The following is a 24,477-nucleotide window of genomic DNA, read 5'->3' as shown; positions in this document are numbered from 1 at the left end:
AAAAGGCACAAGTTGAGCAATGCGAGTTTTTTCAGGGATGGTAACAGGGGGGGAAGGAGTAGAAACTAGGGCACAAATCTGTCCCATAAAGTCAGCATCAATGACTCCTGGGTGTACAAAAATCCCCTGTAGGGCTGCACTAGATCTCCCCACAAGCAGTGCACTCAAGCCTTGACCCAGAGGACCAAAAGCATCCAGGGGAACCTTATATGCACGACTAGAATCTAATGTAACTGTTGTTGCGGTGTATACATCCACTCCTGCTGCCCCCTGGGTGCTGCCTCTAAGCTGGCTGAGTAGGCCTGTGGGGGGGTTGTGCCCTGGGAACTCACTTGTGTCAGAGCGCAGTTCCCCCGTGCGTTCTTGTACACGTTTCCCGAATCCCCCAAAAGCTGACTATTGGTATGATATCTAGATCTACATTGATCAGCAAAATGACCCGGCTTGTGACATCGAGCACACAAGAACTTTCCTTTTCCTTTATTATTCTGCTGCACCTGCCGAGCCTTGCCCTGAGCATTCTTTTGCTTCCTGGAACCACCCTGGCAGCCTGGTTGTTTCAATGCTAGAGCAGCTGCCAGAGCAGACATTTTGTGCCCCACAGAGCTCACTTTGGCACAGGCTCGGACCATCTCTTGTATCGAGGGGTCTCCTGGAAGAGCCTCTATGATCTTCCTACAGTCTTCATTAGCATTGTCTCGCGCTAGTTGTTTACACAAGAGCTGTCTCAGGTTATCATCTTCAACCTGTTTCTCCAAGGCTGCTGCAATTTTTTCAACAAATGGCAAGAAGGGTTCCTTTAAACCCTGAGTGATTGTCACATATCGTGCCCTGGGAGCAGCTGTTTCCATAGTCTTCGGCAGTGCTCCAATACCAATTTTTTGCCCCTGCTCAAGGACTCTAGGGTCCCAACGGGCCTGGAGATCAGGATTGGAAAACTCACTCATACCCATAAGGGCCTCTATTCTGACCCCATGTCTGGGATCATGTGCAGGCAGATGCGTATTTCCGTCTGCAGCCTTCTGAGCCATCTGTCTCCAATTATCTTCAAAAACTTTAAATTGCACAGGCTGGAACAAGACTTGAGCCAGGTGCCTAATATCAAATGGAGCAAGCAGATCAGTGTCTATCACCCTAATGATCTGCATAACCTCGGGAGATCCGAGCCCGTACTGTGCTACCTTACTCTGTATATCCTGTACTACCTTCTATGCTATCACATTGTGCCTGTCGGGCTGTCCCGAATTCGGGGCAGCCTTAAACATGGGGAAGGCTTGGGCCGCCCCTCGGGGTGCCCCTTGGACTTCCCGTCCCAGCCGGACCCAGCCATCAGAAGCCGAAGCGGCTTCCGGTCCTCCCTCTGTCTCCCCCGCTCCAGCCCCTACGGTGTTAAAAATCCCGGTCCCGGGTGTCCCCAGCCTCTCGAGCAACTCCCAATCCCCCATTTCCAAAGCTTGCTGTTTCACCACGTCCTAAAAATGCCCCCGATGCTTCGGATACGCGGACACCGGACGGGGTGGGGACGGCTCGAGATGGTCCCAGGGAGGGCCCGCAGCCGGGTCGTTCCGGGCACCAGAAGAGGTGGACGGGCTGGCTGCTTCAGGCGGTGCAGATCGTTGCTCGGAGACCAAAGCAGGTCCGGCGGCAGAACAGCTGCATCGGGCTCGGGGGAGGGGCGGCGCCGGGCCCGGCACGGGCCCCGTGGAGGGCAGCGGGGGGGAGGGAGGGCAGCGGGGGGGAGGGAGGGCAGCGGGGGGGAGGGAGGGCAGCGGGGGGGGAGGGAGGGCAGCGGGGGGGGAGGGAGGGCAGCGGCGGGAGGGAGGGAGGGCACAGCGGGAGGGAGGGAGAGCCCCCCGCCGCCGCTGCGGCAGAGCAGCTACAGCGGTCCCGGGAAGGGGGCGGCGCCGGCCCAGGCACGGGCCCCGTGGAGGGCAGCGGGGGGGCGGGAGAGCCCCCCGCCGCCGCTGGCTGCGGCGCTCGCAGCGTCGGTCCTGGGGGGGGGATTTCTGGCGCGCAGCCTGCTTCCGCCCGCAGCCAAAGTTCTCCGGGGACCCGGGCCGATCCGAGGAAGCGCTACGCCACTCATCCACGGTCTCATCCCCCAGTCTCTCATCTTGTACAAAGGAGGCACTCCTGGCATCTAAGTCTTCTGTCCCGGTCTCACTGTCCTCAGACTGGCCCCGTTCCAGCGCTTTAAAAAGCGCACCCCAGGTTGCTGCCAGGTTGCACACACTGGTATCTCCTTCAGTTAATTCAGATCATAAACGGTCCCCTATTGACAGCTAAACTTCGAGATCAAAGGCATTACTGACAGTCACAATAAAACCTTGCGCTTTTATCCACTGAAATAAAGAGCGCATGGCATCTTCAGAAACACTGAGTCCCATGCGGGGCAGGGCATCCTGCCATGCAAGGTAGACAAGCTGTTCATCAGCTGAATTACAGTTCTTCATTATGAGAACTTTATCTTGGCGGCTTCGTGAATGCAATTATACAAACGCTATTGGCTTGGACTCGGGATTTCAAGCTCTGCTTCACTAAGATAAGCTGTTCCAAGCCCGTTCACTGGCAGGGCTCTACTATCCCGTTGGTTAGAAACTAGCTCTCTCTCTAGGAAAGCCCGGGAGAATTCCACTTACCCCTCTGGGGGGAAGGGCTGGTGATTTTTTCCCCCCCGCTCGCTGCTTACCCTCAGGGGTTTAGCAGACGTACGTCATGTCGGTTGTTTTCAGACCTCGGGGTAACTAGATGCACCATCACGTCGGGGTCACCAGATGTCGCTCTATTAGGAACGGCGAGGAGAGAACGACACAGACTCTCATGGAGTCAGAACAGGAGAATTCTTTAGTTTATTGCTTCAGCCTTGTTTTATAGACTGGTTCGTGGAAAGTACAGAAAGGAAACTCTTATTGGTTAGTAAACTGCTACATCACCATCATTGGTCAGTGGTGAACAACACCCTCTGACTTTCTCTTGCAAAGAAAACAAGGGGCAGACAAACAGCACCTGGCAAGGCTGTTTTCTGTCTCTAAGAATTGTTTTGATTCTTCCCTAAAACTTCCCAGGCTACTTTCTCAGGCTGGACTTGAGAAAGGTATGCGGCCTGCAGTTTCTGCAGGCTCCCTGCAGCCTGCTCCAAAGCTAGTATCCACAGTCTGTAGCTTCTTTCTGGTGTTTCTTTTGGTGCTGGGTTTGAGGACAATTCCTCGTGAAATGTCCTGGCTTCTTACACTGGAAGCACATGATGTGCTGCAGCTGTTCTGATGACATCTCTGGCTTGTTCATTCCTGGTGTTGCAGCTGCCACAGTTCTTGGGTTTATCGGTACTGGCTTCTTGTCGTGTACACTGTACAAATCTGCCTTTTTTGCACAGGCTTCAATCATGTTTGCTATAGTGGGCAGAGGATTAATAGGCAGACACAGAATCACTCTATGACAGGCTTCGTTTGCATTCCTTTGAGCCATCTCTTTAAATAGTTCTGTTTGGGCCACTGGTCCTTCTACCTACCTCTGTACTTGCAATCTAAGTCGGTCCACAAACTGCAAAAAACTTTCTGATGGAAGCTGTTTAATATTAACATAGCTAACTTGAGTTTTAACTGTTGGTAATTGGTTAAAAGTTCTTTCTGCTACATCACAAATCTTATCTGCAATAAATTTTGTTAATACTTCCACTTGATCTTCCTTGATCTTCAGGATTAGCCCAAATTCCTTCTCCACATAAATGCTGTAAATTTATTAAGGAGATGTTCCTATTCTTGGTTGTACAGCAGGATACTGTGGACTGGCCTTTTTGCAGTTTCAGCAATCACATGCTTTAGCAATCACTTGTCTTAGCAATCACATTGTATTAAAAGCAATCACATTATATTAAACGCAATCACATTGTATTAAATTTGATTAACAAACAATAACGATGTATTACAGTTACTCTAAAAACCTGTGCTTTTGTCCATTGGAACAAAGCGTGCATGGAATCTTCTGAGACATTGAGTTCCATGCGTGGCAAGGCGTCCTGCCATGCAAAGAGGACAAATTGATCCTCAGTTGAACATCTGTTCCCCATTGTGGGAACCATCTACCTCGATGGCCTGCGAATGAAATTACGCAAACGCAGTGGCTTAATCCGGGATTTCAAGCTCTAGCTTCATCAAGATAAGCCATTCCAGGCCTGCTCACAGGCAGGGCCTGCCATCCTGTGGTCTGAAAAACCAGCTCCCTCCAAGAGAGCGCGGGAGATATTTACTTACATCTCTCAGGAGGAAGCGGGTGGCACGGTTCTCAGTCGCGGCTGAGTCGGGGTGAACCAGATGTCGCACTATATTGGGAACGGCAGGAAGCATGACACACACTCTCTTGTGAGTTGAACAGGAGAGCAAGGTTTATTACCTCAGATCTTTTATAGGCCGATACGTGAAAGTACAGAAAAGTAAAACTCGTATTAGTCAGTGAACTAACGCATCACCATCATTGGTCAGTGGGGTACACCACTCCTTGACCTTCTCTTACAAGAAAACAAGAAACTGACAAACAACACCTGCAAGGCTGTCTTCCATCTCTAAGGAATATTTTGATTCCTCCTTATGATTTCCCAGGCTGCCTTCTCAGGCTAGTCTGAGAAAGTTATGTGACTTGCTTTTCCATAGACACTGTGCTCCCTGCTTGCTGCTTGCATTTAGCATCCATAAATATATATGAGCACAGTCTTTTGAATGATGTCTGGATGGATCTCAAAGTGACAAACACCTTATTCAGTATCTAGGCATATGTCCTGGGCATCAATGGTATTACTTTCACAGATTAATCCCTGCTGTTCTCTGCTGAGACAAGATTCTACATTTACAGTCTGCTGTTTCTTGTCTACCTTCTGGGCCCATGCCCTATGTTCAGAGTGATAAAGTACTATCCCCTCATGGTTTAATCCTAATGCAATAATAGGGTGAATGACATAAATTGTGGCACTACGTATAATAAGTACAAAGGCAGTGGCCGCATTAGTGATGGGATCTGTTGGGGGTTAGGTGTCCTTCCTTTTTTTCTGTCTCACCTATGGAATTTTTACCCATAAGTGGCAGGGAAGACCTGACTGCTGGTACTTAGTGGGTGCTTGAGAAACACAAAGGGTTCACCTGGGCTCAAGGGGGAAGGGAGGAAGAAAAACAGGAAGGCAGGGGCAGCTGGGGACTGGCTAGGTCTCTTCAGCTTCGGAGCAGAACTCTCACTGGGAGTTGTTGCGGCTGGGAGAAGGGAATTCACCATCACTCAGACAGAGCTGCTGCTTCTTCTTCTTCGTTTGTGGGCCTGGCACCCGCTGTCCTGATGGGACGTGCAGCAGTGCCATCCACCGCCGCAGAGCTGCTGATACATCTCTCTCTCTCGTCCACCTGCCCAGGATTCCTACTCATTCCTGCCGTTCCAGCAGGAGCACCAGGACTGACTGCCTGAGAGGGTTTGTGAAGCAAAGCCTCTCCTCCATCCTTTCCCGTCTCGGCCGAAAAGGCTGTCACGGGGTCCTGGGTTCTTTTTTGTTGTTAATGCTGTAGTTATTGTTGTTTGTTTGCCTTGTTATACATACTAGTGTGAAAAACGAAGTTCACTCTCCTGTCAAATTTTAAAAGGTTTAATAAAGACAATAAGAAACATACAATAAAACAAAGAGTAACGGCCAGGTGCCTTGGTGCACTGCCAAGAGCACACCTGGTATCTTTGGAACGCTCTTTTTATCCCATCCTGCTGTGAGGGTTTAATGCATATTCAAACTTTTCCAAGAAGTATTTTGCATGGCCTCTCCCTGGTTCTGCCTTTTTAGAGCATGCTCCATAGGTTTTTATTTCTTGTGATCATCATTGTATTTGGGCTGGATTTCCTTTCTCTGCAAGCAGTCAGTGCTGATAACAGTCTGGGCTTCCTCTTCCTGCTGCTGATAACAGTCTGGGCTCAATCTTCTTTCCGCTGATAACAGCTTGGGCCCCACTGTCTTCGCCCTCTGGGGTTATTTTGCTTTGTGCAGAGGGGCATAGCTCTAACGTTCGTAATTCTTTTACACCTAAAACTTGCTAACAAGAGAAAAAGTGCAGACATAGCCAAAAAGCATATAACATATAATATTCATCCTAATACTTGTGAAAGCCAATATCACAATATGGATTTATAACACTAGTAAACAACTGTTATTCCTATCTCCAGATCACTGCCTGAGAGCCCCTTGATTTCAAACTTATAGTAATTTGTAGGGAGGGGGTCTCCATTTTTGTTTGGAGGGGGGCTCCTGCCCTCCTTAGCAGACACTTGTCTTCTAAACCAGGATAGGATCATAAGTGAAGTTTACCATAGTCCATGAGGACTGCAGTTTTCTTTCCAAACTCCTTGCCTTATCCCAAACAGCTTTTCGGATTTCAACTGGAAAAACGCCCTCACTTCCTTCTCTTACGACTAAAGCAGCTGTCGACTGAATCCACAGTTGTGTCTGTATACATCTAAGGGTTAAAGACACATTATCTTGAGCCATACCAAATGCCTTTATTATTAGTTTGTGGTCTTGGTCTTCAGCTTCTCTCAGATTTGGCAATATCTTTGAAACTTGCCATTGATTGGTTGTAACAGGTATAGCATTTATTCTAAATTTGAACGAGAGTCCATTAGTATTCTAGCCCCAAATGCACACTAGTGTAACATTTTGCTTTAGTGTGAAATTGTGCCAACATTTCAGTTCACGTGGATGATTATTACATATCTTCCGTAGCAGATGAGACATACATTTCTCTTGCTTTTTCATGGATAATCTCATTGATCTTTGGCATCCTACTTTGATGACCTCTCCCATAATTCCTTGAAGTGTCCATCCTGCCCACCACCTTGACTCCTCATATTGCCACTCATGCTTTTTATAACCCGGTCCCTGTGCATGACTACAGTTGATAGGTTCAAATCTTTTATAGCAGGATAGTCTCCCATATAGCCAGTAACTCAGTTAAAAGCTTTGGACCAAGGCCACTCAACATTATTCTGGCTAGAAGTATTTTTCTGAATTATTGTTGCAATTATAAACAGAACCAACATTTCTACCCACAATCTATTCATTTTTTCCGAGTAAGCTTTAGTTTTAACTCATTGTCACCCAGTGTTACTTTCCAAGGGCCTTCCGGAGCCTTTTCCACCTATATATGGTGAATCCAGTAATTTTGCTCCTTGAGCTTGATTGTAGTAAAGGTGGTCAAGAGCACCTGGAATGGCCCTTCCCACTGTGGCTCCAAAGTTTTTTCTGCAAGACACTTAACATACACATACCAGTTCAGGAAGAGATTTCTCTGAGAGAAGTGGAAAAAACCTGTTTATTTCACAGGCACAGCACTACCCAGCACAAGAATGAACAATATAAAATTTCAAAACCTCTTGCTGCTCTAAAGAGATGACAAACTTCAGAGGGTTTCTTTCCTGTGGGTGTTCACTCTGTTATCAATCCCTCTGGCGCTGGAAAATGCCGCTGCCCAGGCTAGGCTCCCGGTAGTCCACGGGTGCAAGCTCCCGGTGCTCCCCCGAGTCCCCAGTCCAGAGCAGGTTTGATCCGTTCCAAGGAAAGGGAAAGAAAACAGTCCAGGAAGTCCTCTCTGCTTCGGCTAGTTGGAAAGCCAAGGCAATCTGTCTCTTGTTGTCTGTCTGTGCTGTAGTCAAAACCCCGTCCCGGGATGCGGGGGGGGAGTAAATACAGTCTCTGATAACAGACTCGGTGCTTCTTCTCCACTCACTTTTACTCTTAGATGAAGTTTTAAGGATACAGAACCTATTTCTGGGCTAGGTGGATGAATGGGGATACAATTTAACATCATACTCACCCCAGGACACACGCATATTTTCATCGGTGCCCCAATCCTGTCCATGCGCTCTGCATGCACTCCTCAGGGCACAGGATTGGTTACAGTCCAGGTGTTCAACCACCCTCTGTTATCTGGCTCTTGTGGTCTTGTTTTATTGCTTTTCAGCCTCTTCTTTATTATTTTTAGAACAGCTTATGTCTCAGCAACCTTCAGAAATTCCAGAGGGTCTGATAAGAAACTCTAAATATGGTTTGGCTGGAGCACACTATGGCCCAAGCTGTTCGGATGCATTTCTGCAATTCCCCCCTTTTTCTTCTTGCACCAGCCAAGCTCTCTTTACTGTGCTTTCTACCAAGCGGGTCACCAGTTTTATGATGCATGGAATAACACAAAGCAATATAATAATGACTAATAGTAATATCAAAGCTCCCTAGAGAGATTCATATAACACATTCCTTCAAAATCCTCACACCCCTGCCCATGTGCTAACAACAAAAATTCTATAGCAGCTCTATTTTGCAGTGTGTTGTGTCTGATACTATCTACCTCAGTGAGTATTTAAGACAGCTGAAGTTATGTTTAATTGCCTGATCGTCCATCATCCCAACCTGTGGATGCTAACTCTAAAACAGAGAGCACGGTGCCTGTGGAAATTGCGGGCCACATAGCTTTCTCGGTCTTGCCTGAGGGGGTGGCCTGGGAATTCATAGGGAGGAACTGAAACTGTCCTCGGAGATAGAAAGCAGCCTTGCAGGTGCTGTTTGTCTGTTCCTTGTTTTCTTGCAGGAGAGGGTCGAGGGGTGGTGTACCCCACTGACCAGTGATGGTGATGTGCTGGTTTGCTGACCAGTGGGAGTTTTCTTTTCTGTGCTTTTCACGTGTTGGTCTGTAGGGAAGAGCTGAGGTAATAAACCGGGGAGAAACTTCTCCAGTTCTGACTCCACGAGAGAGTCTGTGTCATTCTTTCGCCGTCCCCAGTAGAGCGACACCAACCCATCATGAGAAGAAATCAATCTAAACTCTACACCAAACCAGCCTGGCTCTACTCTACACCTAAATCAGTACTAGCCTGACCTAGAGAAGCACTCAGTATTCTGACTTCCAAAGCTGATCAATGTGAAAAGACCAAGTCCAGAAAAAAGGCAAAATCATGAGCTCCCTCTGTTACTATGGGGTTAAATGTTTCTGAAAATCATGTAAAAGTAGGCCACAAGAATGCTTGGTATTTGGGATGGTTTAGCAAGCTAAGATGTTTGTAGTAACGGGAATTGGTGCTTGTGGTCTCTAAGATACCTAGAGATAAGATTCGTACATGTTCGTACAAGGATGGGCTAAGGTTTAATGAAGCAATATTGATAAGGTTGTTATAGTGATTACTGCTACAGCTGAAACTGTATAAATATGTGCACTTTGAACAAAGACGATGGATCTAGATTTAGGTTGCTGATACCCCTAGTGTCACTGTCGGACACAAAATGATTCACACCGACGTGGCTCGAGGTGTGGTGAAAGAAGAAGTGTTTATTTGTTCTTTCAGTATTTATAGGTTTTTGACCATGACCAGGGATTGGATAGTCAGGTTACCACCTTCCCAACCACACTGGCCGTGAGACACATCCATCAAAAGGCATATCTTTAATGGAATGTATAAACACCTATGTTTATAGTTACTTTCCTAGGAAAGTGGCTAGAAATTATGAAAACAATATAGAAAGGCCTGATTCTCAGGGTGACACCCCTAGTTCCCATGCGCTTCAATAAAAGCACCTGCATATAATCATTCTGTGATTATGTGTGTTCACGAATACTAACACTTCGTCATTTGGCCTAATCCCTAACCTTTTGCACATGTTTAATTTTGTACCACCTCTGGTCATGTTACACCAGTGGTTAAACTGCTTTCAGCACTCCATCCTGTGGGCTCAGCCCATCCTTGCCCATGTTTTTTTTGTTTATCAAGCAGTCCTTTCCGTACCTGATGTGTCCTCTCAATAATAGCTTGTCCTGTGGAGTTACCTGGAATACCTGTGCAATGGTGCAATGCTTCAGGAAGACAGGGAGTCTACAATTCCCATGTATTTACTGGAGTCTAAAATTTCTATACATTTGTCCCATCAAAAGCACCTTGTACCGCCCTATCAATTTCTTCTGGTATTGGCCAAATTTCTACTGGTACACTGACTAAACAAGTTGAAAATGGATTTTCTGGAGTGGTAGTGGACAAGCATATGGTATCTAAACCTGCAGCATTAGCTAAAGTCACCCAAATATTGGTTCTAGGCTGGCTAACTGGCAAAACTACACTACTAAAAGCAAACAAGGCAAACAAAGCAAAATTCAAACTTAACATTTGATTAAACAACTCCGTGTTTCTCTAAGGTTATACTTTGGCAAAAGGTTCTTCTCTCAGATTTTAATTTTCAAGCAAATTTTTCAGCTTTTTTTTTTTAATCTTGTTTAAACACCACTCAGTGATGAGGCACAAAGATACTTGGTGCGCACTCAATTTTTAAAATTTGAAGATTTTTTGATTCTTTTACAAATTTCTTCTTTTTAACATGAATTGCACCATGCTTTTGCCAGAAAGCTCTACCATATTCCTGTTTTTTACACTCTTCACATTGATATGAAGTCCAAGATTCACAGCTTTGCAAATGGAACAAAAAAAATGTCCAGTGTCCTCCAGGGAAATGAAAACATGACTATTGTTTTGAGGTCCCAATAGTTGAGACTCCGGGTGTGTTGCTTAAGCAGGCGTAAGTCCATCAGCTGAAAATGTTGATCCCCAACATTACTACATGTTCTTCTGTCATGGGGTAGCTTTACCTTTAAGACAGCTTAGAGAATTAAGGAAGTTGAAGCTGTTAGTGGCTGATGGGAGTTTTTCCTCCTGACCAATTATCAGTCATTTCCAAGAATTGACAGCAGTTCTGACCATTAAAAAGTGAATTCAACTTGTAAACACCCCCTTAAGAAGTACAGTCAGTTCTCTCGCTCTTTGGTTTCCGGCTTCTGACAAGGTAACAAGGCTCTGTCTTGGCCTTCCCCCCCCTCCAGGCCGGAACGAGGCCGCAGGGAGGCGGGGGGGGGGGGGGGGAAAAAGAAAGCAGAGCTGCTCAGTTACTGCTGCTGCTGGACTGAAACCTGACACTATGAACTCTTGCAGCTTTTCTAAAGCTTTTAATTCTTTTACTACCTGGATAAACAAACAGATTACTCCTTTTTCTCAGAAAGACAAAGAACGAGAGAGACAATCAACATGCAGAAGACATCACAGAACTACCAAAACAGTGAGGAAAAGAGTTAAGTTTAAATAAGAAAGAGGGAATAAGGAGATGCTTATAGCTGAAATATCTTTCTGTTAAAGCTATAGAGATGGACAATAGTAGTTTAAAAGACTCCTTTAATTCATGACTAGAGTATGGGAGGAATAGAGTGTTCAAAGTGTGGACTTCTGAGAAAAAAGAGAGTGGTTGTGATACTGTGGGTTGCTGGAAACAAGTAAAGTGAAGATTTTGAAGCCTTGAGGGGGCAAGGGGAAAGCTGTTTTCCAGGAAGGCTCACAGAGACAGATGAAGAAGACTTCTACCTTTGAATAACTCATCCTTAATAATAGCATCCCTAGACTCATTGACCCATGCACACCTCGGAGTGATGTGGAATGGGAGGAGTAAACTCTAAAAACTCCATAGATTGGCAGAAGGAGACTTCTGTTTCTCTGCAAAGACTGAAGAAAAGACTCTAGCAAAAATTGAGACTGTTTTTGACCACCAAAGTTCTAAAGTTTTTGTCTCTATGTTATCATGTGTACAAAGAAATGGTCAAGTAGTGAAAGATAAAAGGGTTTTCTGGAAGTTTATTCTGGTATTCTTATTCTTGTAGTTTGTTCATAAACTGTCTTTATTCCTTTTAAATTTTAAGCCTGTTTTGCTCTTATTCTAATCCATATCTCACAGCAAGAAATAAGTAATTTTTTTAGTTACTGGTTTAAAACCACGACACCTTCAAATCCTGAAACAGGGAACAACTGAAGAAAATTAGTAGAGACACGATATTAAGATGGTAACATAAAACTTCCATTGGTAAACTCTCTGTGTAGTTTTCAGACATAACTGTGTTCTTGGCAGTTCTACTTCTGGTCTTGTTTTAAGTACTAAGGCTGTATGGTGACTTCTCCATTCACTGGGTCTCATGTTTTCAGAGGCAGTTGGTGTCTGGTCAGATGAACAGGTGACTATTTTGAACCTGCCAAAAAAACAGGCTTATGTCTTCTCCAAGTTACTGAATCATTCAGGGTTAGCTGTGGTACACTTAATAGGGAATTCAGATTTTATAATATTTTCTAAATTTTTGATGCAAATCTTTCATTGTTCAGAAATTATTTGCTATCTAAATTCCTAATGTACGTATTGCATTAATTTAATGTTCTTAGGGCATTAATTCCTTTTGCTTTCCTTTTGCACTTTTTTTTTTAAAAAATGAGATGTACCTCTTAATCATACACAAGAAAAATATCAAAATGAAACTATACACATAGAAATAAGTCAGATAATAAACATTATTAATAAGATATGTGATAAAGAATTACTATTAACTAAGACACTGTGAAAAACGAAGTTCACTCTCCTGATAAATTTTAAAAGGTTTAATATAAACAAAAAAAACAATAGGAGACAAAGATAATAAAGTAAAGGGTTAAAAAAGCTGGGTGCTTGGCTCTCTGCCAAGAGCACACCTGGTTTCATGGGAACACCCTTTATATACCATTCCTGCCACATGGATTCATGCATATTCAAACATTTCCAGGAACTGTTTTGCATGGCCACTCCTTGGATCCACCTTTTTAGAGTATGCGCATTTCCTGGCTTTGCAGTTTTAATTTCTCTTTTATCATCTTTTAATTTGGGCCTTGGCTTCTTCTTCCAAAGGTGGTAAGCGTTGATAGTGGTGTTGAGCAGCCTGGGCCTCATTCATCTGTTGACTAGAGGTTATCCTGCCCGCTCAGGCAGGACCTGAACCTAACATTCAAAATTCTTCTGACGTACGCCTAAATACTAGCTAATAGCAGGAGAAAAAGAAAAAGACATAGCAAAAGCTATCTAACATTATACATATAACATTCATATTAATACTTGCAAAAAGTCAATATCACAGTATGTATTTATAACAACACTGTACCAGCATCTCAGAGTCTGCAAACAGCTGATAAGATCAGTGAAGGATTGGATAACCACCTTTGGAAATGATTCTCCAAGTTGACACCAAAATTGATCCAGCTGTCATACCAGTAGGGTTCAATTGCCAAGTCAAAAGAGACTCAAATACTGATTTGGTACAGAAAACATCTGGATCTGTTGGCAAACATTACATCCAGGTAAAGTCAAGGCTTGGCCAGGGCCTAGGCTTTAAACTGGAAAGACGTCTCAACTCATTTTCAAAACAAGGTTCTTAATAATAGAAGCTATGAGATGCTTTAAGCACAGCAAACTGTTGAAGTGCATTTTTGTAAAGCAAATGATTAGAAGTCTTAGGCAACAGACCAATCAAACCATTTAGCAGTTGGTTTAATATGAATTTTCTCTCAGGGTAGCTGGCTTTCAGCAATGATACATTTTCCTGTAACTCTGGAAGCACTGTAAAACAATAAAACTACACTGAATTAGGTAATAACAAACCTTCTTAAACAAGGGAAGGAGTTAAAGAGCAAGAAAACCCTGTACAAGAACAGCTGTATAACTGGTTTAAAGAGATGCATCTGCAGTTAGAAAACAAAATGATCTCAAATGACACGTATCCCAAAGGCAACCACACAGAGAGATGCTAAAATATTTGAGAAGCCGGCTACAAATACAGCAATAACACCTTATAAATAATGCTCATCATAAAAAATCCATAAATTCACATTATACGATGAATATGTTGGCAATAAGTGTCTGAGAAAGTTAGATAATATTTTCAAAACATTCACGTCTCAATGACAAAAAATGAAACAAGGTGAAAAACTTCTAAACTTCCTAGTATTAATATCAGTCACTATTCTTTTGTGTTATCTATAGAAAAAAAACAAACAGTAGAGATTGAAACAAACAATAGAACCCCCAATAAAATCAAGCGTGCAACAGACTGCATTCCCCTCCATCCACAATCAGGTGTGCATAAGTGTTTCATCACAGTTGTCTCAGTCGTAGTCGTTCTCATCTCTCTAGGAAAATAACTATACTTCGCAGTCTAGACAAGTGTCTTCAACAAAACGTGAGACAATTTAAATTAAACAATATTCAAACCTGGTAGAAATTAATTTTGACAGACTGAAATAAAACCTCAAAAAGAATACCAAAGGTATAAAACCTAAGACCGCTCAGACCTAAATATAGTGAAACTTAGCTTTACTTAATCTTACCAACACTGAACTTACATGCAATCAAATATAGCAAAATTAAAATTCAACATCCATAAATATTCTAACTCATTTTGATGCTATTAACACAATATGCACTTCATTTAATATGGCTTTTCTCTGAAGCTCAATTTTGCTTGCAACAACCCGTGACCTGAAAAGTGGTGTGCTGGGGTGACTTTATGATACTGGTATCCCCAGTCGCCTGGTTTATGTTATATATTAAGTTCTGCACCTTTAAGACTGGCTCTGAGAGTGAAGGGGGGGAAGAAGAAGCACACAGTTTGTGTTTAAAGAAAACATCACTCTGCCACATCCTGCTCCTGGACTGTGGTGTCTGCAGCACGGACAGACTGCAGGACAGAGCTTCTCTTTGGCTTTTAGTTAGTTTTAGCTAGCTGAGGCAGAAGAGTTCCCTGGACTTTTTTCCTTTTTTTCTTGGATTTGTGCAAACCTTCTCTGGACTGAAAAACACCCAGACAAACCCCAGGAGCTCTCGCCTGTGGCCCACCGGGGCCTGGGCCTTGGCACTATCCGGCGCCAGAAAGACTGATAAGAACCTGAGCGAGCCGAGCTACACCACATGAAAAAGACTTTTCTTCCTGGATTTGCCATCCCATTGAACAGTGAGAGGTTTTATTGTTTAATATTATTCAATTTCTTTAAATAAACAGTTTTTTTCCACTTCTCTCCAAAGAAATCTCTTTTTTCCTGAACCAGTTGGGGGGAGGGATTGTTTGGATTTTGCTTTCCTGGGGGAACCCCATTTAGAGATTCTCTCCCAAATTTGCCCTAAACTAGGACATACACAGTTCTTGGTGCCCAACTTGGGGCTGAGAAAGTGGAAAAACCTGTACTAATTACTAACTGTATTTTGGCTGTACTGACTCTGTATTGGGATAAAGCAGTCAGTAGCCATATTGTTTAATTGCATAATGTCTCTCGGGGTGGAGGCCTTCATGTGCATCTGGTCCCTAGACTTTTTTGAGGTATTAATACCTTACTTTTGCCTCTTTTACAGTAGAGGGGCACGGATTAGAATAGTTATTGTGCTGGGCTCGGTGATAATGATTTATAATAAGTTCATAAAAGTACTGAAGTTTATGCCAGGTATGTCTGGCTTATGGTTTCTTAGTCCAACCCTGCCTCCCAGTCCCAGTAGCACATTTTGGAGATTTATTGGTAATTGCATCCAGTTTGTCAGAGGAAGAGCAGGGGATGAGACTTTTCAGCCTTTCCTTTCCTTCTTCTCCTTTGAATCTGTTATGTCCCTTTTTGAGACTATCCAGTTTCCCCTGTGTCGTGGTTTTAAAGCAGCAACTAAAAAATCACTAGAAAATTACTTATTTCTTGCTGTGAGATGTGGATTAGAACAAGAGCAAAACAGGCTTAAAACTTAAAAGGAACAAATAAAGTTTATTAATAAAAACTACAAGAATAAGAAACCAGAATAAAACCTCCAGAACAACCCTTTTCTCCCCCAATACCCACCATTCCCTTGTTCACATGACAACATAGAGACAAAAAAAACCTTTGGTGGTTAAAACAGTCTCAATTCATACTACAATCTTTTCATCAGTCTTTGTAGAGAAACAGAAGTCTTTTTCTGCTAATCTATGGAGTTTCTCACAAGAAAACTATTTCTTTTATAGCTTTCTATTTTTCTGATGCCAGCTGCCCGGAAAATCTGCCATCAGTTGTCTCCTCCCATTTCACATCACTCTGAGGTGTGTTATGGGTCAAATGAGTCTAGGGATGTCATTTTTAAGGATGAGTTATTCAAAGGCAAAAGTTCTTTTCATCTGTTTTTGTGAACCCCTCTGGAAACAGAAGTTTTCTCTTTGCCTCTTAAAGGCTACAAATCTTCAACTATTACTTCTCCCCCTCTGTTCCAGTATCTCACAGTATCACAACCACTTCACCATTTGCTCAAAATCCACACTTTGAACTTCTCCATTCCTCCCAATATACTCTGTCATGAATTAAAGGAGTTTTTTTCAGAACACTATTGTCCATCTCCATAGCTTTAACAGAAAAATATTTCAGCTTATTTAAGCATCTCCTTATTCGCTCTTCCCCATCTAAAACTTAATTCCTTTTTTCACTGTCTTTGATGGTTTTATGGTGTCTTCTTACATGTTGATGATCCCTCTCTCTCTCTTCCCCTCTCTCTGGGAAAAAAGGATTAATCTGCAAGTCTCATTCAGGTAGTAAAAGAGTTAAAGTCTTGCTCAAGCTGCAGATCCTCATGGTGTCAGGTTTCAGTTCAGCAGTAGAAACTGCAAACCAAGTCAGGCCGGCCGGCTCCGCTTTTCTCCCCCCCACCCTCCGCAGCCTTGTCTGGCCTGGTGGGGGGGAGAAGGAGGCCAAGCCAGAGCCTGTTACCTCTTCAGAAGCCGGAAACCAAAGAGAGCAAGAAATTCCTGGACTTACATCTTAAGGTAGGTGTTCACAGGTTGATCTCACTTTTCAATGCTCAAAATCACTGTCAGCTCTCAGAAATGGCTAGTAATTGGTCAGGAGAGAAAAAACTCCCATCAACCTCCAGCAGTTTCAACTTCCCCAGCTCCCAAAGCTAAGCTTAAAGGTGCAGAACTTGATATATATATAAAGCAGGAGATTGGGAATACCAGTATCATAAAGTCACCCCAGGAGACCAATTCTAAACTATTTGTGTTCGTCAAGATAATTTCATATTTTAGTGTCCTGGAATCCTTTAGCCAATGCTGGGCCCTCTGACTCAAGACCGTTTTAAGATCATGTGGAGTGTGAACTGTAACCTTTCCTTGCAAAGTCAATTTTTGGGTTTCTTCTCTCAGAATAGCTGCCACTGCTATTGCTTGTAGGCAGGTTGGCCACCCTCAAGCTACTGGATCTGATAGTTTTGACAGGTAAGCTACCGGCTTTCAGCACCCTCCCCACTCTTGAGTCAATACTCCATAAGCGGCTCTTTCCTCTGCATTTATAAACAGATCAAACTCTTTCTTAAGGTCAGGTAGGGTTAAAACTGGTGCTGAAGATAACTTCTCTTTTAGATCACTCAGTTGCTTCTCATCTTCAGCTGTCCACTTTATGAGTTCAGGGTCCACTAGCTTATTATAGAGAAACCTCACACTCTGGGTGTACTGGTCCAGCTACAATTTACAATACCCGAAAAGACCGAAGAGTTTCCTTACATCTCTTTTGGTTTTGGGTGCCGGTATAGATAGGATGTCAGATATTCTTTCAGGGTTCAGCTTTTTGTATCCTTCCCCAATTATGTGCCCTAGGTAAGTGATTTTGGGTTCTACAAATTGCAATTTGTCCCAGGATACTTTCAGGCCTTTGATCTCAAGGAAATTGAGAAACCGGATACAGGTCTCCCTTACCCTGCTTTTCTCTTTTCCAGATATTAGCAAACCATGCACATACTCTAGGATTTGTGTTTCACTCTCAAGAATGAATTGTTCTAATAGTTCTTCCAATGCCTGTCCAAAGAGATTCAGGAATTTTGTAAACCCCTGGGGTAGGCGTGTCCATCTCAGTTGTTGCTTTCTCCTTTTATCGGGGTATTCCCATTCAAATGCGAACCAATTTCGGCAATCCTCAGCTAACGGACATGCCCAAAATGCATCCTTCAGATCGATGACCGTAAACCATGCATGTTCCCTCGGGATTTGACTTAGAAGAGTATAAGGATTAGATACTACAGGGTATCTAGTAACAGCTCTTTTGTTTACTTCTCTCAGGTCCTGGACCAGCCTGTATTTGCCTTCTGACTTTTTAACTGCTAGTATGGGGATGTTGTGAGGTGACATGCATGGTTCCAGGATACCTTCCACTAACAGATGTTCAATCACCAGGGCTAATCCCTTCCTGGCTTCTAGGGATATTGGGTATTGCCTGACCCAAATGGGAGGGGGTTTTTCTTGCTTTTTTATTTTAATTGGTGGGATATCTAGATAGCCATAGTTTCCTTCTCCTGTCCATTCTTCTAAATTTATCTCTTCTACATCTTTGGTAGTCAGCCTCATGATTGGAACCACCATTCTACCGTTCTTTGTAATAATTCCCACCCCTAGCTGGACTTGTAAGTCCCTTCCTAATAAATTGCATTCTAAAACTGGTAAATATACAAAGTCTGTAAAACACTGTCTGGAGATCCCTTTTACTTCGACATTTTCTACTACTGAAGCTTTAAATGGTCTTCCCTCTGCCCCAGTATATCACAGACCCATTTCCCAATAATAACTCCCTTTAGGAATCTGTTTATACTTGATCAATCTGCTCCTGTGTCAACAGGAGAATTAAAGGAGAATTCAAATTCTTCACATTGGGAACCCACTTCAGAGTTTACCAGGGGCTCTTCTTGGTGGTTGATTGGGTCCCCTAAAGTATAAAGCCCCTGACACCCCTAATCATCATAATTATCCCCTCTCAAGACCCTTTCTAGGATATCTTGCTCTCGAGCTATGGCTTCATTGAGTGAGAGCTTCCTACAATCCTTTTTCAGGTGCCCTATTTTCCCACAATAATAGCACCTCCCGTTGTCTCCAGGCTTCCTGGGATTAACCCAAGGTGGCACAGGTTTACTTTTATACTCCCCAGGTGGGAGCCTCAGTTCATCTCCACTCAGCTGGTTTTTGCCTGCTCCTATGCTCTCCCTAGCCACAGCTACCATAACTCTTGCCTTTGTTTTAGCTCTTTTCCCTTCTTAGATACACTTTCAAAGCCTCCTTCAACAATTCATTCATTCCTTTTTCCCGCCAATCTTCTATTTTTTCTAGTTTCCTCCTTATATCAGGCCACAGTCTCATAACAAATTGTACCTTCAAAAGGACTTGGCCTTCAGGACTGTCAGGGTCGATGTTTGAATACAATTGGAAATTCCTTCTTAATCTATTTAGCCAGGTTGCTGGAGTTTCATCCTTTTCTTGTGTGCCATCAAAGGCTAGCTTCATATGGCTACCTCAAGGGACGGATTTTATTATCCCTTTTATCATCAGAGATGGGTAATCCTCCATGTTTCTCCTCCTTTCCTCTTGATATGGATTCCTTCCAAGGTCAACTAGTGGCAACTTATGGTCGCCTGGATGCCCTAATCTATTTTCTCTTTCCCATATTCTTATCCCTGCCATTCAAATCATCCTGACTTCTTCTAGATTAAATAAGATATTTAGGATAGAATTTAACTCGCCCCACGTATAGATGTAGGGACCTAAGAATTGATCTACCTGATTGGATATACCTATGGGGTCTTCTACAAGATTCCCCAACTCTTTTTTAAAACCCCAGACTTCAGAGGCCGTCAGTGGGGCCTTCACAAAACCAATTCCTCCAGCCACTCCAGCCATCAGAACCTCCCTCAAGGGAAAGAGTCTCTCTACCTTACATGCCTTAGATCTAGTATTACAGTAGGGCCCTTCTGTAAGGTTTATATTTTGATCAAGAGTGGGAGATAAAGGGGTTTGATGGATGCTAGAGGAGGGACCAGGGTTAGACATGGATGAACCCAACTCCCAGCTGGGAGGAGGCAAAGGAATGGTAGTGGATGAAGGAGAAGGGACTGAGTTAGTCACAGAGGTCACAGGGGGTGGGGCTGAGGAGAATGGCAACGGGGTTAAAGGAATGATTGAAGGCAAAGTAGGTGGAGGATTTTGGTAAATTGAGAGAGAGGTGGTAGGTGGAGGTGGTAAGGAGATTACAGCTGTTGGAGAAAAGATGGATAAGGGTTTTGGAGGGGAGGGAACTGGAGTCTCAGCAGAAGATACTATGGGAGTGTTCGAGCAAGAGTGCAAGGGTAGAGCTGGGGGATCTAGGGGAAGGGCCAGGGGTGCTGTTGGGTAAACAGGAGGAAGGGGAGGTAAGTAATCAATGGGGTCCCAATTGCTATTAACTCTTTTCTCTTGTTCACTTTCCTTTTTATTCTCTTCTTTTTCTTCTTGTAATTTACAAATTCTTACAGCCTCACCCTCTGTGGTGTCCCTCCACCAACAAGCCGCATATGATAGTTGTTCTAAATCAAAGTCTTCTTGAGCCTTCAAATGCTGATTTAGTTGGGAGCACATCCATGGGTCCTTGATTCCATACCGCTGCCACTCCCCCTGTAGTTTTAACTTTGGCCAGACTTCCATGCAATAGTATATCATTCTGATTTTGTCTAGACCCTTTGTGGCCTCTTGTGCCTCCCATCAATCTAACATTTGCCCCAGGAGGCTACTAGAGGGAATATTGTTTAGTTTTCTCTTACTCCTTCTTTTGGAGTTTGTTTCCTTACTTACACACTTCCCCATCCCTCACTTCCTTAATCGGACCTTAACTAAAACTCTAAGGTGCCCCTACCCAAACAAGAAAGTTAAAGACGAGCAACACAACTCCTAAGTAACTTAAACTTATGTTGGTCCTAATTAACACTTTCACAGGGGAAGGATGGGTTTTACACCCGTACTCCACTCTCTGGCCAGAATCTTTTCACATCTGTTAACCTAAGGTTTTGGACCTGACCTCTTTGTCAGTCCCCAGGAGTCCCTCTCTGGACCCCTCACTTACCCCCCACGCCTTGCCCCCTTGCTGAGACTATGAGCACTCCTGGTTGACGTTGGTGGGGTCCCTAGCACTAGGGTTCCCTCAGGACCTTCCCTGCCTAGCCTCCTCCCAGGCTAGAACCGTCCTGTCCCTAGTGCTGTAAAAAAAGTGATTCTAGCAAGGTCAGCCTGCAGTCAAACCTCCTGCCCCTCTGCTCCCTGACTATCCTTTCCCCAGAGGAAATAGCTTCAGCTCAAGGGATGCATGTGTGTGTTGGCAGGACTATTTCCCCCTTGCCTCCTAGCCACTCCTCCCACCATGAAATGGCTTTGGTGAAGGGGATGCGTGTATGGTTTGTATGATGATTGCCTTGCCCTCCCGGACTCCCTATCCCTGTGTTCTAGGCGGTAGGTTTACAGTCTTCCTCCTTGGGAATGGACTGCGACAATCACCACCTCTCAGTACGTCCAGCCCAGCCCTGGGAAGCAGGGGCCTTCGTGGAAACTATGTATCAGTAGGGCCTGGGGACCCCCAATAAGAACCTGGTATGCACGTGACCCACACCATGCCTAGGCCCTCCACGTGCCTGGAACAGCCCAGACCACCTAGCCCTAGGGGGGCCTACCCCCTGTGTACCACTCAGACTTTGGTTTCCTCTGCACGCCTGGAAGGGGGGTAACTATCCCTCAGGAGACGCCTCATTCACTCTTCCTTTCGCTTCCCCCCATTCTTGGTCGGCCCCCTCACAGGAGTCCAGAACCGCGGTACTAGGCTGTCCTCACTCACTCCAGGAGTCCGAGCTGCCAGCCCGTCTCACTCACACACCACTCATTCGCCTCCTACTCCTGCCACCAGTCACTTACCAATCCCGGTGCTCCTCTGCGTCGCTGGTCCTAGGCTGACCTGGGGTCTGGTGAAGCCAGCTGTCCCTGGAGGCCTGAGGGCAGGCAGCTGTCCCTTCTTCGGTCCTCTTCGGGCGTGGCAATCCCAGACGAGACACCCCCTATTGAAAAGAACAGGCAAGGAGACCGGCTCCTTTTTAATGCCTTTATTGAGGTCAGCTCTAGATGGGGGGGGCCCAAGGGGTTTCCCACACCACTGCTGCTCCCAATGGACGACACAGAAGAGGAGGTGTTCAGCTTTGCCACATAGCAGAGCTGGGGCTTCTGTCCTCTCGAGAGTCCCTGGGAAGACACTGGCTCGTTGTAAATCTAGGGTAGTCATGCATAGCGAGTGTTGTTTTACTTATGGCAACAAAGCCTGGACCATCAGTAAGTGGCTCAACATTCTCCCTTGCTCCTCAACGCAGTTTGGAGTCTGGTTTGAGCCATGTCTCGCTGATTCTAGGGGTCTTTAGATGTCAATTCCACTTCCTCTGGGTGCCAACCCCCATGGGAGTTCGCTCATCTACATATTGGGAGGTGTCATCGGTTGCCATTAGGGGTGTGCCGGGAACAGCAGAGGCAATATACAAGGCCAGGTGGCATTTAACAAAGAAGGCTGTCACAGCTACATTGGACATAAGGTATTTAACAAAGAAGGCACCTTATGGTGACAACATTCAACTGTGTTAACATCTTTGTATACTGATCAGGAGGTCACATTTTACACTCCCAGCCTTTCCCACTCAAGGGTATCGAAAACACTCCTGGGGGTGGCAAAAAATTCTCTCTCCTGTGTAGTAAAACATTTTAACAGAGTAAAGGCATGATATTTTAGTATAAGCCTGTCTGCACAAGCCAATCTTTTGTATAAGTGATGATATTAAAGGCAGTGTCCTTGAAACTTTCCTGAAGCAGCGAGAATGAAAGAAAAACAATAGCCTTGTGTACTGGGGGAAAGAACGTAAACAATATGTATTAACCAATAGTAACTTGCTAAGCCCGCGGACCCTGTCGGACCCTATAAAAGTGTGCTAAAGATAGAAATAAACGACGTTCACTAAACTTCTGTGAAGACTCAGTGAATAGTCTGGCAGTTTCTCAATACTCCTGGGCCCATTTTAAGTCTTTTTAAGACTTCTGGGTCATATTTAACTGCTCTCTTAGAGTGTATGCTGGAGAATGTTTAGCATAGCTTGCTCTTCTTTTGACAATGCCCTCCCTATTCTCTCCAGCCCTGCCCACTCAGCTGTTCCGGTGTACCACTGCAGCGTACTGTGTATTATCCGAAGTTTTTTCTCCTGGGAAGCCTCCCTTCCTACACTCTGTGTGGAGTCATCCTCCGACCCCTCACCAACACGGTCCTGCCTTTTCACTCCGCAGGACCCCCCTCCGAGTTCAAAGTGAGAGGAATGATGGGTTTGTCTTTACAAACAAGCTGTGGGCCTGCTGATAAGATGAAACTATCACTGAGAGATAAAAGAAACAATGGGATGGATTCCACTGATTGAGTGAAAGATGACAGGGACACTGGGGAAACACCATAAACTTCACAAGAGTTAAGAATTAAGAAGGAGGTTATACATTAGAGGGGAATCTTAGGTATTAGGCATTCCAGGAAGTCTGTACTTCTCAAGTACCTCAGCTGATGGGGAAAGAGAAAAGGGACATACGGCTGGGAATTAGGATAAAAAGGAGGCTGTGCCCTCAAAAGATTTGACAGACCCCAGGGGAATGCCCCATGGCCTCTCCCTTTATTCAAATAAAGTAAAAGGACTCCTCTGTCTCCTTTTTGGACATAAACCTCTGGTGTTTGTGGATTAATTTTCCTGACAAAATGGTCTGGGTCTGCTTCATATCACGGTGCTGTCATCACGTCGCTAGGGTCACCAACATGCTCTCAGGACCTCTGATCAACAAATCAATATGATTTCGCAGAAGCCATTTATTGTTTACATTATACACTTATTTATACATTCTAAAACTACTGTCCACGTGAACACGCATCTTTTCATTGGTGCCCCAATCCTGTCCATGCGCTCTGCATGCACTCCTCAGGGCACAGGATTGGTTACAGTCCAGGTGTTCAACTGCCCTCTGTTATCTGGCTCTTGTGGTCTTGTTTTCTTGCTTTTCAGCCTCTTCTTTATTATTTTTAGAACAGCTTATGTCTCAGCAACCTTCAGAAATTCCCGAGGGTCTGATAAGAAACTCTAAATACAGTTTGGCTGGAGCACACTATGGCCCAAGCTGTTCACATGCATTGCTACGCTAATGACCATAGTAAATAGGAGGGGTTGAAAAGCTTTCCTTTTCCTTTTTCTGTAATAGCCTATCATTCCCGGTTATAAGTTCCCTTTTAATCTCTAATAAATCTCCTGTCCTTTTTGTTATACCTTGGCTTACCTTCTAAGGAAATTTGTCCATCTGGGATTAAGGCTGCTTCAATAGGCATCTCACCTTTGGCTGCTTTTTTTGCCTCTCTGTCTGCCGGATAATTTCCTTCTTCCAATTTGGAGCTCACTTTCTGGTCTGCCTTGATATGCATAATGGCCACCTTTTCAGGTAGCTGGACTGCCTCCAACAGTTTTATTATTTCTTGTGGATGTTTAATACTTTTCCCCTTTGAATACAACAGTCCTCTTTCTTTCCAGATAGCTCCATGTGCATGCAAAGCCCCAAATGCATACCTTGAGTCTGTCTAAATGTTGATTTCCTTTTGCCAACTCTAAAGCATGAGTTAAGGCAATTACCTCAGCTTTTTGTGCACAGGTGTTTGTTGGCAACGATCCAGACTCTATCACCTCTCTGCAAGTAGTAACTGCATACCCAAGATATCTCTTTCCACTGATAATGTAGCTGTTTCCATCAGTAAAACAGG

General features: G+C 44.3%; 1 protein-coding gene across 1 annotated transcript; it reads right to left on the bottom strand.

Annotated features, from left to right (window-relative positions):
- Positions 1 to 224: 224 nt before the first annotated feature.
- LOC148183344 (endogenous retrovirus group K member 8 Gag polyprotein-like) lies at positions 225 to 1,148 on the bottom strand. The gene has a single exon (XM_088061448.1). The coding sequence runs from the start codon at positions 1,146 to 1,148 to the stop codon at positions 225 to 227; it is 924 nt and encodes a 307-aa protein (XP_087917574.1).
- Between the last annotated feature and the right edge of the window lie 23,329 nt (positions 1,149 to 24,477).

This window comes from Pseudopodoces humilis, chromosome 12 (genome assembly GCF_049639895.1).
Source record: "Pseudopodoces humilis isolate 2021_Gansu_Grassland_sample_001 chromosome 12, ASM4963989v1, whole genome shotgun sequence".
In the NCBI taxonomy this organism is placed as follows: domain Eukaryota; kingdom Metazoa; phylum Chordata; class Aves; order Passeriformes; family Paridae; genus Pseudopodoces; species Pseudopodoces humilis.
Note: the sequence above shows the minus strand (reverse complement) of the source record. Positions and strands in the feature narration are given on the sequence as shown.